The 14,545-nt window shown below is 49.8% G+C and overlaps 1 protein-coding gene across 1 annotated transcript in view; it reads left to right on the plus strand.

Moving 5' to 3' along the window:
- The first annotated feature begins 1,538 nt into the window (after window positions 1-1,538).
- The window catches only part of NISCH (nischarin), a 34,312-nt gene continuing 21,305 nt past the window's right edge, over window positions 1,539-14,545 (plus strand). Inside the window, 4 exon segments of the mRNA XM_054729415.1 lie at window positions 1,539-1,725; window positions 3,893-3,976; window positions 4,692-4,874; window positions 13,756-13,804. Coding sequence (XP_054585390.1) covers window positions 1,630-1,725; window positions 3,893-3,976; window positions 4,692-4,874; window positions 13,756-13,804 — 412 coding nt within the window. The 5' untranslated portion in view covers window positions 1,539-1,629.

Raw genomic sequence — 14,545 nt, forward strand, 5'->3', positions numbered from 1 at the left:
TGAACTCTGGGCATAACACTAGCACGCAGTACGATGTGTCTCGTCTGAGAGACAGTTACAAAATGTTTTCGTCGTTGCCAATCCCAAAAAATGCCTTGTTCATTAAGTCCAAACAATGGTGGTCGAATTCTAACAACTGATCAACAATGCGAACTTTGATAAGCAGTTCTTGATAATCAGTTCTCAACAATTATTTGTTATTATTAAAGTTTAACATTATAAAATTAACAAAAATAATATAAAACTCATATCCTGGCTAAATAGCCACATGGCCGCGGAAAACCGTATATTCCCTACCCGTTCTCCCGCCGTTCCCTAGCTTGTCATGCATTCTTTAAAAAAATCGGGACTTTTTTAAAACGCCGCGGGATGCGGGACAAATTGTTAAAAATCGGGACTGTCCCGCCAAAAGCGGGACGTCTGGTCACCTTATATTACTCCCACTTTTCAGATAAGGAAACTGAGGCTCCAGAGGGGTGATGACTTGCCCAAAGTCTGGCTGACTTGGCAGCCCCAGCCTCAACTTAACTTCTCTGCAGCAGGGGCAGCTGTGCGCAAGGAGAGGCTGGGAGCACAGGGCCGGGCTGAAGGAAGCCTCCAACGCTAAGCTCAGGGTGCTGTGCTGGGGACCCACCTTAGGGCAGAGTCGTCTGGAGCCCTTCAGCCAGTGGTGCCCGAGGGGCCACACCCCAGACCTCTTCTCTCATCCGAGCAGTACCAGCTCTGGGCTTGGTCAGCTGCAGTCACCCAACAAACACATCTATGCCAGACTGTCCCCTTCCTTCTCCAGCTGGGCTACCACCTCCTTCTTCTAAGTCTGAGCCGTGTCCTGGGTCGGAGCTCTGTCTTTGTGCCTGTGCTTCCCATGCCAGCACTGTGGTTCCTGGGTCCAGGGCCAGACTGTCGCCCTTTTAGGCTCCGGTAGAACACCACTGGGGAGTCTTGTGCCCAATGGACAGCACATATGCCTTCTCTCCGTCTTCACTCCCCCACCCCATACTGAGTTCCCATAATCGCAATTAACCCTCTCAATGCTCCAGTAGCCCATGTGACAGAGGATATCGAGTCTTGAAGAGGTTAACAACTGGCCCAGAGTTATTGTTTGGGCTGTAAGCACGGCTTCCATCTTCTTCAACCCCCCCTCCCCTCCGTGCCCTGCAGAGAATGAGCCCAAGAGCCAGGTGGGGGGCGATTACTTCTTCCCTTTTGCGGAGGGAGAAACTGAGGCCAGGCGAAGCAGTACTTGCTTCGGGTAGCCAGGGAAGTGCTAGGCCTCCTGTCCTCCTGGGCATCAAATGGAATTGCCCAAAGCTACCCGCCACGGGCCTCAGTCCCTCCCGGGCTGCGAGGAGCGCAGGGGACGGCGCACAGCCGGTACCGATGGCGCAAGTGGAAAGGCCCGCGCGGCCTGCGCACGCGCGCTAGGAGTGGTTGCTGTCAATTACGCGCGAGGGGCGGGGCGAAAGCCCGGAGAGGCGGTGGGGCCAAGATGGCCGCGCAGCGCGCGGCGGGGGCGGGGGCGGGGGCGGACGCGGGGGGCCGAGGGGGCCGCGGGGCGGTGGGACGCTGACCCCGCCCCCTGCTGCTGCCTGTCTGCGCCGGGCCGCCGCGGAGCCCGGAGCCCGGAACATGGCGACCACGACGCGCAGCTTCGGGCCCGAGCGGGAGGCCGAGCCGGCCAAGGAGGCGCGCGTCGTGGGCTCTGAGCTCGTGGACACGTACACGGTGTGCTGGGGCGCGGGCGCCCGAGCCGGGAGTGGCGGCCGGAACCCGGAGTCCGAGGCCTGGGGGTTGGGGAGGAGCTCTGGGCCCCGCGACCAGGGGAGAATGGATGGGTAGGGGCCAGCGACTTGGAGGAGGGGGCCTGGGATAAAAATCTCTGGGAGAGGGACCTGGGCCCCGTAGGTCCCGGAAGAGCCCCTAGAAGGGGTTGTGAGAAGGGGTGCGCGTTCAGGAAAGGAGGCTAGGTTTGGGGAGGGTCTAGGAATAAAGGGAGGGATTGCGGGAAGATTGGGGTCTAGATGAGGCAGAGGCGTCTCGAGATCCTCTGGGCCTGGAGGGGCGCCATCCTAGGGGAAGAGGGGGGGGGGTCTGGGAGCAGGGGGATTAGGGAGGGGGTGTCATGGGTGGAATTCAGGGAACCCTGCTTGGCATGAAGAAGGAGAGGGGGCGGAGCCTTGATCTGGGGAGCCAGGGGTCGCAGTTGAGATAATGCTCTCAAGTGAGGACGGATTGCGTTTGGGGCCCCAAGGTTCTGGGGGTCTGGCAGGGACAAGAAAGGGGGAGGGTTGGAGCCCAGACACGGGGGAATTGAGGGGGTCGCTCAGGGTTGAAAACGCAAGACCCAGGAACCTTAGGGGTCTTCACAGCTTTGGGAGCAAGTTGGGCAGCAGGCCCCGACTCCCACCCCCCTACACCTACACACACGCACATGCACACGCACGCACACTTCAAGGCTATGGGAGAGACGGGGGGGGGGGGGGGGGGGGGGGAGGAATAGAAAATGGGGAGTCCCCGACTATGATGGCGTTGGAGGTCCTCCTGGGTTGGATGTCAGGCCTATGGGCCTGACAAGGCTGCCTGGGGTGGGGGTTACTGAGCACCTCTCAGCCTCCTGTCCTTTGTTCCCACAGGGTGGGGGGGCTTCGGCCCTGCCTTGGTCCCATCCCCTTGGCTTTCATCCTAACCCTCCTCCTGAGGGTCATTCCTCTGGCTCTTTCTGCCTTCTTGGGCGGAAGGGAGGGGCGGGACGCTGCCAGGCTGGGAAGAGGGGCTGCGGGCGGATCACGGAGCCACAGGCCGGCCCTAGAGAAATGGCTTCTCCTCTGTAGAGGCTTCGGCTGAGTTGATGATTTTCTCCTCCCCTTCCCCCCCCACCCACTTGCTGCAGAGAGGGGCGGGGCACTAGGACCTGGGGTCCTCCTCTAGGTGAGGGTTCAGGTCTCTAATCCAATGGCTGGCTGGCCATCACCCTTGGGCTGCGTTCAGCCCCCAAAAGCTCTTTATTCCACAGGGCTGAGCCCCTCCTTTGAATGGGTGTGGGGAAGGTGGGTGATCAGGCCTACCCTACCATTTTGTCTCCAGGTGTGCTGAGTTGATTATTAATATACCTACCTTTTCATTGAACACTTGCTGCAAAGCATTTTCATGCATTGCCTTGTATTATTTGATTATCTTACTTGATCCTTAAACCTATCAGATTTTAAGATGGAGGAACAGAGGCTCAGTGAAAATTCAACTCCCGGTCACTTATATACGTGACTCATGCATAAGCCACAGCCAGGGAATGGCAGAGCACGTTTTGAACCCACGTCTTCCTTGACTCCAAAGCCCAGTCCCCTAACCGCTAAGCCATTTTGCCTTCTGTTATGGCTTAATAATTCATCACACTCTTCCCCCCCCCCCCCCCCATCAGCTTCTTGGTGCCTTGACCCTTGGTTCAGCAGCAGCAGTCACAGCTGTTAACCAGCTAAAAAGATTGGAAAAGGGCGTGCTTCCAGGATATAGGAGGGCACCTGAGGAAAAATACAGTAGGAAAGCTGGCCCTGCCAGACCTGGCTTGGTTCTGCCTCGGAACGGGTGGCCTTACCTGAAGCTCTGGTTGGATTGGGCTTTGAATTATCTGGAGAATGGAGGCAAAAAACTAAAGAGATGGCTTGATATGATAGTCTCTGTTCGTGTGCCAGATCCAGTGCTAGGACCATGGAGGAGGCTGAGGCTGAGGGGGGGCCCTGCTTCGAAGCAAGAGTCAGGTGCAGCCTAGCTTGCGGGGGGGGGGGGGGGGCAGGAAGGAGGAGTTTGAAAGGGTCTGGGTGTCCTGCAGCTATTGCTGGGGGTGAGGCAGGGCTCTCCTGTCACTGACTAGGCAAGGGCTGCCTGCTTCCTCTTTTAGGTTTACATCATTCAGGTCACTGATGGCAACCATGAGTGGACAGTCAAGCACCGCTACAGCGACTTCCATGACCTCCATGAAAAGGTAATGAGAGCTGGGGGACCTGTGTCTCAGAGCTTGGGGACTTTTAGGCCAAGTTCCCATTGTGCCACAGATTCCTTTTAGGACAAAACATACTCCATGCCTATAGTGTTCTTTAATAAACAAGTTTACTAATTTAATTGCCAGAAAAACTGGTGGCTCCTGGGAGTTCAACCCTAGCATAAGGCAGTGTGTGAGGAGCATATTTGAACTTTAGTGTTAAGGTAGCCAGTCCTAGCTTGGATGTGAGATGCCGGGACAGTTTCTTGGGGGAGGGAATAGGTTTTAACTTGCTTGACCTGACTATAGCTATTCTATAACCTGTACTTTAAAACTGGCTGTGATTCCATTTCTTCCTTTTCTTTTGGAAAGAGATGTCTTTCTCTGGGTCATTTGTAGTCTGAAGGTTTTAAAGACAGGCCACCACCCTGATTGTTTTCATTCTTGTTTGGAGAAAATGGTGATTTTAAGAGCCTGGAGGTCTCCTTTTCTAAATGTCTCCAAGTGGAGCTTCCTGTTTGGGATTATGCTGTATTTGTCATATTCACAAGCTTGATGGGGCCAAGCCCAGGTGCCCTGCTTTGATCCCTAATCCTGTACAGCTGCCACGAGGGGCTGGGGAAGTCAAGACAAGCATCTGCCTTCAGGCTGCTAGCCTTGATCTTGCAAAGACCAGAACCTCTTGGTCTGTGGTTGACATGCTTATGTTTTTTTACAGCTTGTTGCAGAAAAGAAGATTGATAAAAACCTGCTTCCACCCAAAAAGATAATTGGGAAAAACTCAAGAAGTTTGGTGGAAAAGAGGGAGAAGGATTTGGAGGTCTACCTCCAGACGCTCCTGGCCGCCTTCCCCGGCGTGGCCCCCAGAGTGCTGGCTCACTTCTTGCATTTTCAGTTCTACGTAAGTTCCTCTCAGTCTTTCTCTTCCCCCTGCACGCCCACACCCACCTGAGCTCCAGGCAGCACACCTCAGCTTGGAGGAAAGGTGGGCTGGAGTTTGATCCTGAGGTCAGGAGATGGAGGACCATCACCCTGGCGGGGATGGGGTGTGGGTAGAGCACGTTCATCGACAGATTTACCTTACGTTAGACAGACTGTGTCTACAGAGAGACTTTCCTCCACCACAGGCACTTTGGTTCGCAAAAGCGGTCTGTGTGTGTTTAAGCCAGGTTTCTATCCAAATGGATGGGGGTAGATTAGAAACAGCCAACACCTGGCATAGACTAGTGTTGAGTTGTCGGCTCACAGTCAAGACTCATTAAGGGATCAGTTTGTGCTGTGCCGGCGGAATTGCCATGTGGAGGCATTGTCAGGTCAGGTGTGAGGGAGGGTAGGTGGCTTCCTCTGACTTCCTTAGGGAGTGTGTGTGGAGCAGCTCTGCACCCCCTTCTGTGTGGAGGAACAGCTTTCATGGCCACAGGTGACAAAATGAGCTTCAAGGAAGGAAGTTTGGCAGTGAAACCAAAACATTAACAGCAACTAACTAACAGTTCCACTTTTTTTTATTTTTATTGATTTGAGAGGGAGGGAGAGCGAGCAAGAGAAACACCCATCTGTTGCTGCACTTATTTGATTGATTCTTGTATGTGCCCTGACTGGGGATTGAACCCATGTCAGGACACCATTCTAACCAACAGAGCTACTGGCCAGAGCACAATTCCACTTCTTAGAATTTATTCTAAGGAAAAGAATTAGAAAACTTTGCAAAGGATTTAGGGACAAAGGTAGTCATTCCAGGATTATAGCAAGATACTGAAAACAAAAGTCCCACAGGAGGTGATTTTTAAAAAATATATATATTTCTTTATTGATTTCAGAGAGGAAGGGAGAAGGAGAGAGAGATAGAAACATCAATGTTGAGAGAGAATCATTGATTGGCTGCCTCCTGCACACCCTCTACTGGGGATCAAGCCCGAAACCCAGGCATGTGCCCTTGGCCGGAATCGAACCTGGGACCCTTCAGTCTGCAGGCTGACGCTCTATGCACTGAGCCAAGCCAGCTAGGGCTGATTTTTTTTTTTTTTTAAATTAAGAGTACAACCAGAATCTGGTTTGGCTCAGTGGATAGAGCGTCGGCCTGCGGACTGAAAGGTCCCAGGTTCGATTCCGGTCAAGGGCATGTACGTTGGTTGCGGGCACAGGTTGCGGGCACATCCACGGTACGGGGTGTGCAGGAGGCAGCTGGTCGATGTTTCTCTCTCATCAATATTTCTAGCTCTCTATCCCTCTCCCTTCCTCTCTGTAAAAAATCAATAAAATATATTAAAAAAAAAAAAAGAGTACAACCAGAATCTGGTTACCAGATAATTGGATATTCTGCTAGAAAAATGATGGTGTGGCTATGGATTTATTGTCATAGGAAAATAAGTGTATTACTATGTGAAAAGAGCAGGCTATAAAACAGTATGTATAGTCCCATTTTATTAAAAAAGAGTTTTGTGAATATATTTGTGTAGGAAAACTCTAGAAGTTATACACCAAAATAATAGTATTAGTTATCTCTGGGTGGTAGATTTTTGAAAAATTTACATTTAATTGTTTTCCCTTTTTGTGCTAAAGATAGGAAAGAATCCATTCCCCTTTCGGCTCACCTTTTAAGAAGCGACTTATGGGGCTGTTGTCTTAAAGGCCCAAACATGTTTAAAAAACAATTTTTCCTGAAGTATTTTCAGAGTAAGATGGCTGAACTTTTCTTGAGTGCTAGATTGAGCCTGGACATTTGGTCATAGCACTAGTGCTGGGCCACTAAGCTTGAAGGGGCCATGTGGGAAAGGATGGCAGTTACAGATGGGAGATGCATTTATGCTTTGATTTTGTTTAGCATATATACCAGCAATGTATGTGGTCAGCAGTTTCCTGGTGTAGATATCTTTTTACATTTTCTTTCCTTATGTGAGAAAAAGTTCATGGCTCTTTCCGACAAACTTTACTGGCTAGTATTTTAAGAAATACTGCACTTTATGAAAGCTTTGATTAGCTATTTAAGGATAAAACTTGTTAGCAGCCCTTTGAAAGTGTGACTCATTGCTTTAAGACCTGGGTCTTTGAGGAGGTAGTCTCTCTGGCTGCCTCAGGTTTTCTCACCTCTGAGCATGGAAAGGCCTTCACTACTCTTCGGAGATATGTTTGCCTGAGGTGGGCTGGGTCGGCCCACATGTGTGGTTCTGGTTTGAGTCGTGCTCTACTGCTTGGAGTAGTATGGACATATTTAAAATACTGTTATCAGACAGGCCCCCTGGGTTATAATTCCAAGGTGTTAAAAAGTATATAATTGACCATTCAATTACATCAGGGTTTCTCAACCGCGTGGCATTTAGGGCTGGATAATGGTTGTGGGGGCTATTTGTGCATTCTTTAGCAGCATCTCTGCCATCTACCCACTAGATGCCAGTAGACCTCTCCCGCTCAGTTAATCACAACCAAAAAATCACAACCAAAGTCTGCAGACTTTGCCAGATATTCCCCTGAGGGGCAAAATTGCACCTAATCTAGAACCACTAGATTAGATCTTCAAATGAGTTTGAACAAAGAGGGCCTAAAGATTTGTCAGCCTTTTCTACTGTCTGGGAGCTCTTAGAGAATGTTTCTCTCAACCTCTGTCCCATCTGTGTCCTCTCTGAAATTGTTCCCAGCATGCTCCACCTCGTGGGACTGACATTGAACAGGGTGGGTCCAGGGAGCCCTATTTGGCTGAGGTGTGGATTTTTTAAAAATTGAGATATAATTCACATACCAAAAAAATGCACTCTTTAAGTGTACAGTTCCTTGATTTTTAGTATACTCACAAAGTTATGCATCTATCACCACTATCTAATTCTAGAACATTCATCACCCCAAAATGGAATCCTGTACCCATTAGCAAAGTCGTTTTCCATCCTTCCCTGTCCCTAGCCATCGCTACTTCTGTCTCCATGGTTTCATATGGCCTTTGTGATTGGCTTCTTTCACTTAGTGTAATGTTTTCATATTGTAGTGTAAACTCCTTTCAAATTGTAGCAGAAATCAGTACTTTGGTATTTTCATGGGCTAAATAGTCTATTTGGATATATCACATTTTGTTTATTCATTCATCAGTTGATAAACATTTAGATTGTTTCCATTTTTGTTTTTTTTTTTAATGTATTTTATTTATTTTTTTACAGAGAGGAAGGGAAAGGGATAGAGTTAGAAACATCGATGAGAGAAAAACATCAATCAGCCGCCTCCTGCACACCCCCTACTGGAGATGTGCCTGCAACCAAGGTACATGCCTTTGACCGGAATCGAACCTGGGACTCTTGAGTCTGCAGGCGGATGCTCTATCCACTGAGCCAGCCCGGTTAGGGTGTCCATTTTTGGACTATTATGAATGATGTTGCTATGAACATTCATATAGAAGTTTTTGTGTGGACATGTTTTGTTTCTGTTGAGTATGTAGTAAAAGTGGAATTATTGGGTCATATGATAATTGTTTAACTTTTTGAGCAGCTGCCTAATTTTTTCCAGAGCAAGTGCGCCATTTGACATTCTCCCAGCAGTGTATATGTTCTTATCTCCCCACATCTTTGCCAACACTTGTTACTGTCCATTTTTTTTGATAGCCATCCTAATGGGTATGAAGTGGTATCTCATTATGGTTTAGATTTGCATTCACCTAATGACTAATGATGTTGAGCCTCTTTTCATATGCTTATTGGTCATTTGCATATCATTGGAGAAAATATTAAAAACTTTTGTACTTCTAAAAATTAGGTTACTTGTCTTTTTTTGTTGTTGAGCTGTAGTTTTTTATATATTTTGGATATTAGACCCTTATTAAAAATGTGATATGCAGATATTTTCTTCCATTGTATGGATTGTCTTCATTTTCTTGATAGTGTACTTTGAAACACACAAGTTTTAGATGATGGTGAAGTTCATTTTATGTTTTTTTTTTCTTCATTAGTGTCAGTATCTTGCCTAACCCAAGTTACAAAGATTTACAACTGTGCTTTCTTCTATGAATTTTATAATTTTTGCTCATGTTTAGGTCTTTGATCCATTTTGTGTTGTACATGGTGTGAGGGAGGGGTCCAACTTCTTTCTTTTGCAGCACAGATTTTAATGGCAAGGAAGAGAGCACTGCTTCTTTCCCACCAACTCTGAGATGGGGCACCTGGAGGCTGGTGCAGCCCTGAGTTGCAGTGAGAGGGCACTGGGCCTATTGCTGTGCTGTCTCTTCAGATAGCTGTGCCCCATAACCTGGACCCTTAATGACAGACCTCAATCCAGGACCCTAGAGCAGAGGTTTTAAAATTCAATGAAGTGGGATCCCCAAGTAGAATTCCAGCACCCCGTTTTGGGGTAGGCTGTGTAACTGTGGACTTGAGAGGTAGGCAGAGCCAAGTTTATTTCAGCCCGGCTGCTTCCAACTCAGGCATCTAACCTCTCTGTGTCCTAGTTCCTCTTTTGTGAGCTGGAGAGTGGTGGCCTTGGTTCTTGAGGATTGTAGGGGATGATGCAGTGAAGGTAGAGAGCCTGAAAGAGCAATGGCCCCCGTCCGGGCACACCAGGTGCCAGCCAGTACTGGCTGTCCTGGAAAGGAAAGGCTCTCAGTTGTCTTCAGAGGTGGCATTTATATCATTTTCTTATTTTAAAGCCAGTTGGTTAGAACAAAGACACTTTGAAATTGGAAATCAGGAGCTGTGATGGAACTGTTACCATCTTACACCAGCCTTAGCATGCCCATCCATCACTTGTTTTAGTTGCAAAGTACTGAGCCTGTACACGATAACAGATTTCTTTGCAACTCACAGTCTTGGATCTCTGTTCAGTTAAAGTTTAGGCTTGAGCCCTAGCCGGTTTGGCTCGGTAGATAGAGCGTCGGCCTGCGGACTAAGGGGTCCCAGGTTCGATTCCGGTCAAGGGCACATGGCCCGGGTTGCAGGCTCGATCCCCAGTGGGGTGTGTGCAGGAGGCAGCCAATCAGTGGTTCTCTCTCATCATTGATGTTTCTATCTCTCTCTCCCTCTTCCTTCCTCTCTGAAATCAATAAAAATATATTTTAAAAAGTTTAGGCTTGAATTCCTCAATGGGGAATTTTTACTTAAAGTTGAATGGCACATAGTATAGCTGTTTCTGCTATAATGCCTCTTCACAGACATGAAGTGAAAGTTATACAGGGACATACACATGAACATGTGTGTTTAAACCATACAGTGATGTGTAACTGAGCCCTCATTAATACCCCATTGAGCGTTTTGCTCAAGCATGTGCCAAGCAGAGGCATCAGGCTGCCCTGGGGTTGTGCATTGAGTGCAGGTGTATGAGTTGTGGGGTGCAGTTGGTCTTGGGGCTCCACGTACGCAGACACACTCAGTCAGAATGGCAGTTGCAGAGCCACAGCCCACCTAGTTTATGGTATGTTTGTGTGCAGTTCACACTGCTGCCCAAGGCTGCACACCGACACGTGATCCTTGCAGGAACCTGATCAGTTGGTCTTGGTCTAGAACAGCGGTCGCCAACCTTTCAGTCCTCATGGACCACCAGTGGTCCGCGGACCACCAGTTGGCGACCGCTGGTCTAGAATACATTTGGGGGTGGGTGTTATAGTATGTAAGCATAGCTAATAATATTTTTAATTGACATTTTTATTGAGGTAGAAAGAATGTCTTTTTTTAAAAATACATTGCGATTCAGATAATTCATGGCACCCTGAAGCACTTCAGGTGCCTTCAGCTCAGGCTGAGTGGGGCACGTGGGGAGTCATCTGTCCCTCAAGATTACCTCCTGGTAGTATCTGCAGCAGCTTTGACTGGGGGCCACCTACGCCCCACTTACTGCCTGGCCAGAGGAACGCTTGATTCTGCACACCTTTGCTATGCACACAGGCTGCAGTATAGCCAGAATACTCTCTGAGGAGGCAGGGTGTTTCTCTGAGGAGACCATTGCTTGAGGCATTTCTTTGTTGCTCCCTGATTAATAAAAGTCTCCCAAGGTGAGGATCAGCCTGGGAAACTTAAGTAGATAGTGTGGCAGCAGCCTGCACTTCCTGTGCCCCAAAGTATGGGAAGAGAAATCGTTATATAGTTTGCTTTTTAGATTGCTCAGAAGTGAAAATGTGCCCTTTGCTTAGCAGGAGCCCTTGGATCTCAGCTTTCTGTGTTTCTGGTAATTCCAGCCCTGTCTCCCTAGTGGGATTGGCAGACACCAGCTGCCTGAAGAGATGTAACTTTGAGGGTGGGGGTTGTTAGGTAGGGAGCCCTTTTCCCCTGGGAGACCTCCTAGGAGCCCCAGGATGAGTCACACAGGGTGCAGGGGCTCAAGCTGTTCAGGACTCTCAAGGCTCTTGAGGCAATCCTGACTGCATGGGGCATGGGGAAGGGCAGATTTGGAGGCAGAGCTTGGTTCTCAAAACTGTTGGTAGGGAAACGGGCCTTTGGATTCAAGCTTTTCCTAATCTTCAGTTCTTCACAGCAGCCAAGGAAAATGTAATTGAGTTTAAGTTGTTGTGAGAGACTGGACTTGAACTCCAGTGTGAACGGGCAGCCTCTCCCCTTTCTGGCACTCTCCTGCTCGGAGCCTGCTCTGTCCCTCTGATGGCCCTTTTACATTAGACCCTGCGTCTTGGCACACTCTGAGCTCAGTAATGCTAGGGCTATGTTTGCTCATTTTTCTTTTTGGCTTTTTGTCTATTTGTGTGTGTGTGTGTGGGGGGTGGTCTCAAAGTTATTCTCACACAATATATAAACTGAATTTCAAGCAGATTAAAAGAAATTAAAAGATACCATAAAGTACTAAAAGAAAACATTAGAAAAATATCGGTATGATCTTGGAGTGGGGGAAGAGGACCCAGAAGTCACAAAGGAAAAAAGTCACATGTTAAACAACATAAAAATGAAAAACCCTCTATATGTCAGGAAAACCACCAGGAATAACGGTAAAAGGCATGCACAGACAGGGAGAAGATATATGCAGCATATAAATACCCATCTTCTATACTAATAAATGGGTAATATGCTAATTAGATCAGGAGACCTTCTGGGAGACCTTCCAGACAAAGCCATGGTGGCGGGGCCGAGGCAGAGGTGGTTAGGGGCAATCAGGCCAGGACGGGAGGGCAGTTGGGGGTGATCAGGCGGGGGGGGGGCGGCAGTTGGAGGTGAGCAGGCCGGCAGGGGGGGCCAGTTGGGGGCAAGCAGGCCGGCCGGGGGGGGGCAGTTGGCGGCAAGCAGGCCAGCAGTGGGGGACAGTTGGGGGCGATCAGGCCAGCAGGGGGGCAGTTGGGGGCGAGCAGGCCAACAGAGAGGGCAGTTGAGGGGGGCAAGCAGGCTGACAGAGGGGGCAGTTGGGGGCAAGCAGGCCGGCAAGGGGGGGCAGTTGGGGCGATCAGGCCAGCAAGGGGGTCGGTTGGGGGCGAGAAGGCCGGGGGGGCAGTTGGGGGTGAGTAGGCTGGCAGGCAGAGTGGTTAGGGGCGATCAGGCAGGTAGGCAGGTGAGTGATTAGAAGCCAGCAGTCCCAGATTGCGAGAGGGATGTCTCACTGCCGGTTTAGGCCCGATCCGTTGGACATCCCCCGAGGGGTCCCAGATTGGAGAGGGTGCAGGCCGGGCTGAGGGACACCACCACCACCACCCCACCTCATGCACGAATTTCGTGCACCAGGCCACTAGTTGTGTATAAAAGGTAGGAAAGAGACCAACAAACCAAAGAGAAAACAGGAACAGCACTCCCTGTTTCTTCTAACTTGGTGCCTTCTGAGTCCTGTAAACATATGTGAATTGCACGTCCTGGTGGCAGAGATGTTCCTGTCAGTTATGAAGGCAGTTGTGCAGCCTCCATCTGGACCTGTTTATGAAAAGTCCTATTGGCTGCCATCCGTCAATTAGTTAAAATCCTTACCTGCAGGATGTGGGACTGAAGGCCTGGGGGCCCTGCCAACCCCACAATGACACCACTAAAGTGCTGAAGCAATCGGTTGTGTACAGAGAGGCTTCAAGGCCAAGTGCTTGGGCGTGTGGCTTTGCTAGTTTCTAGCTACATACAGCACCTCTCACCTCAGTTTGCTCATCTGCGAAGCAGGTTTCAAAATAATGTCTTCCCCACGTAGGCCAAGCTTTACCAGCCTCCTGAGCCTCACGTTGGGAGGATTGAGTGAGCCACCACGTGGCGAGTACTCGGGCCATTGCCCAGCGTGAATTTGCACCTCAGAACGTGACTGAGAGCTTGTCCTTGTCATGTCTCCGTCACATCATTCCAAATGAAGTTCTTTCCTGCTGCTGTCTCGTGGCCTGGGGCCAAGTGGTACTGTTACAGGGCCTGACGGGCGAGCTCGCTCTTTCCTAGGACACCTTTGGAACGTGTCAGGAGGGTTGGCTCTGGAAGCTCTCTTATCCCAAAGGGTCACGGGAGTCCTTTTCCAGGGGCAGCAGGGCTTCCTCTCTACCAGGCCCTCCTCGGATCTCCCAGGGCCGGTGTTGGGAGCTGCTGGCTTCCTGGCCAGCTCTTGGCATAGCCAAGCTTTGCCAGCCTCCTGAGCCTCATGTTCTCAGCCAGTGCCTCTGTGAGTTTGAAGTTGCAGCATTAGTCTGGTTTTTGTTCTGCTTTTGAGGAGACATTTTAAATGTCCATATAACTGGGAATATTTCGTTTCCCTTTCTTAGGCACCTGGATTCGTTATAGGTTTACTCCTTTATTTTGTCTGACTTTTTGGAGAGCTGGTGTTGCAATAGCAGAGCAGGTAGATAGTGTGCAAGTTCTAGTGACTGTGCAAATTCCAGTGCCTAGGGGCAGGGACTTCCTAACTGGGTTTTGTTTTCTCTGCAGGAGATAAATGGCATCACTGCCGCACTGGCTGAGGAGCTCTTTGAAAAAGGTATGTGGCCAGGGGTCCCCGAAATACTGGTGTAACTTAGCACTGTTAGGTGGCCAGGGGCACGAGGTGGCACAGAGGTCCATCTGTTGGGCTGTGCCAAGTGAATCCTAGCCAGGGCTCACCTCCCGGGAGTTGCCCAGGTCCCTGAATCTGATCCACAGCCAAGCCTGCCCGCCTACCTGCCCTGCTGGCAGCCAACTCTGAGGAGGTGGGGTCCTTCACGTTGGGGCGCTCAGGTTCTTGTCTTGGGGGGTAATCCCAAGCTCAGGATCTAGTTCAAAGCCCTATGGTGGAATTCTGGAAGGTGAGTAGCATCGTGCCCTCTTGCATCTGGTTTGTCCTTACCTAAAAGTGGTCAGATGGCAAACCGAAGCTGAGCGTGGGTCATGGACCTGCAATAGAGCATAGTTACAGTAGCTAACATGTGAGGTGTGCTTCTTGTGGTCCAGCCTAGTGTTCAGCATCTTACTGCCATGCCACCTCCTCTCTCTCCTTTGGGGGGGCGGTGCGGATGAGGGCACTGAGGAGGAGAGGCTTGGTGATCTGCTTGAGGATACGTGGCTGGAAGGAGCAGAGTGAGGACCAAATGCTAGTCTGTCTGGCTCAGAACCCCCGCCTGCTCTCAGGCCCTACACTGTGCTGGCATTTGAGGCTTCACCTAACTAAGATGTCTGTATCTTGGAGGTTGCAGCATAGGTCTGTTGTCCACAATGCCGCCTTGCGTCAGCTTTATCCTGGCTT

The sequence above is a fragment of the Eptesicus fuscus genome, chromosome 18 (genome assembly GCF_027574615.1).
Source record: "Eptesicus fuscus isolate TK198812 chromosome 18, DD_ASM_mEF_20220401, whole genome shotgun sequence".
Lineage (NCBI taxonomy): Eukaryota > Metazoa > Chordata > Mammalia > Chiroptera > Vespertilionidae > Eptesicus > Eptesicus fuscus.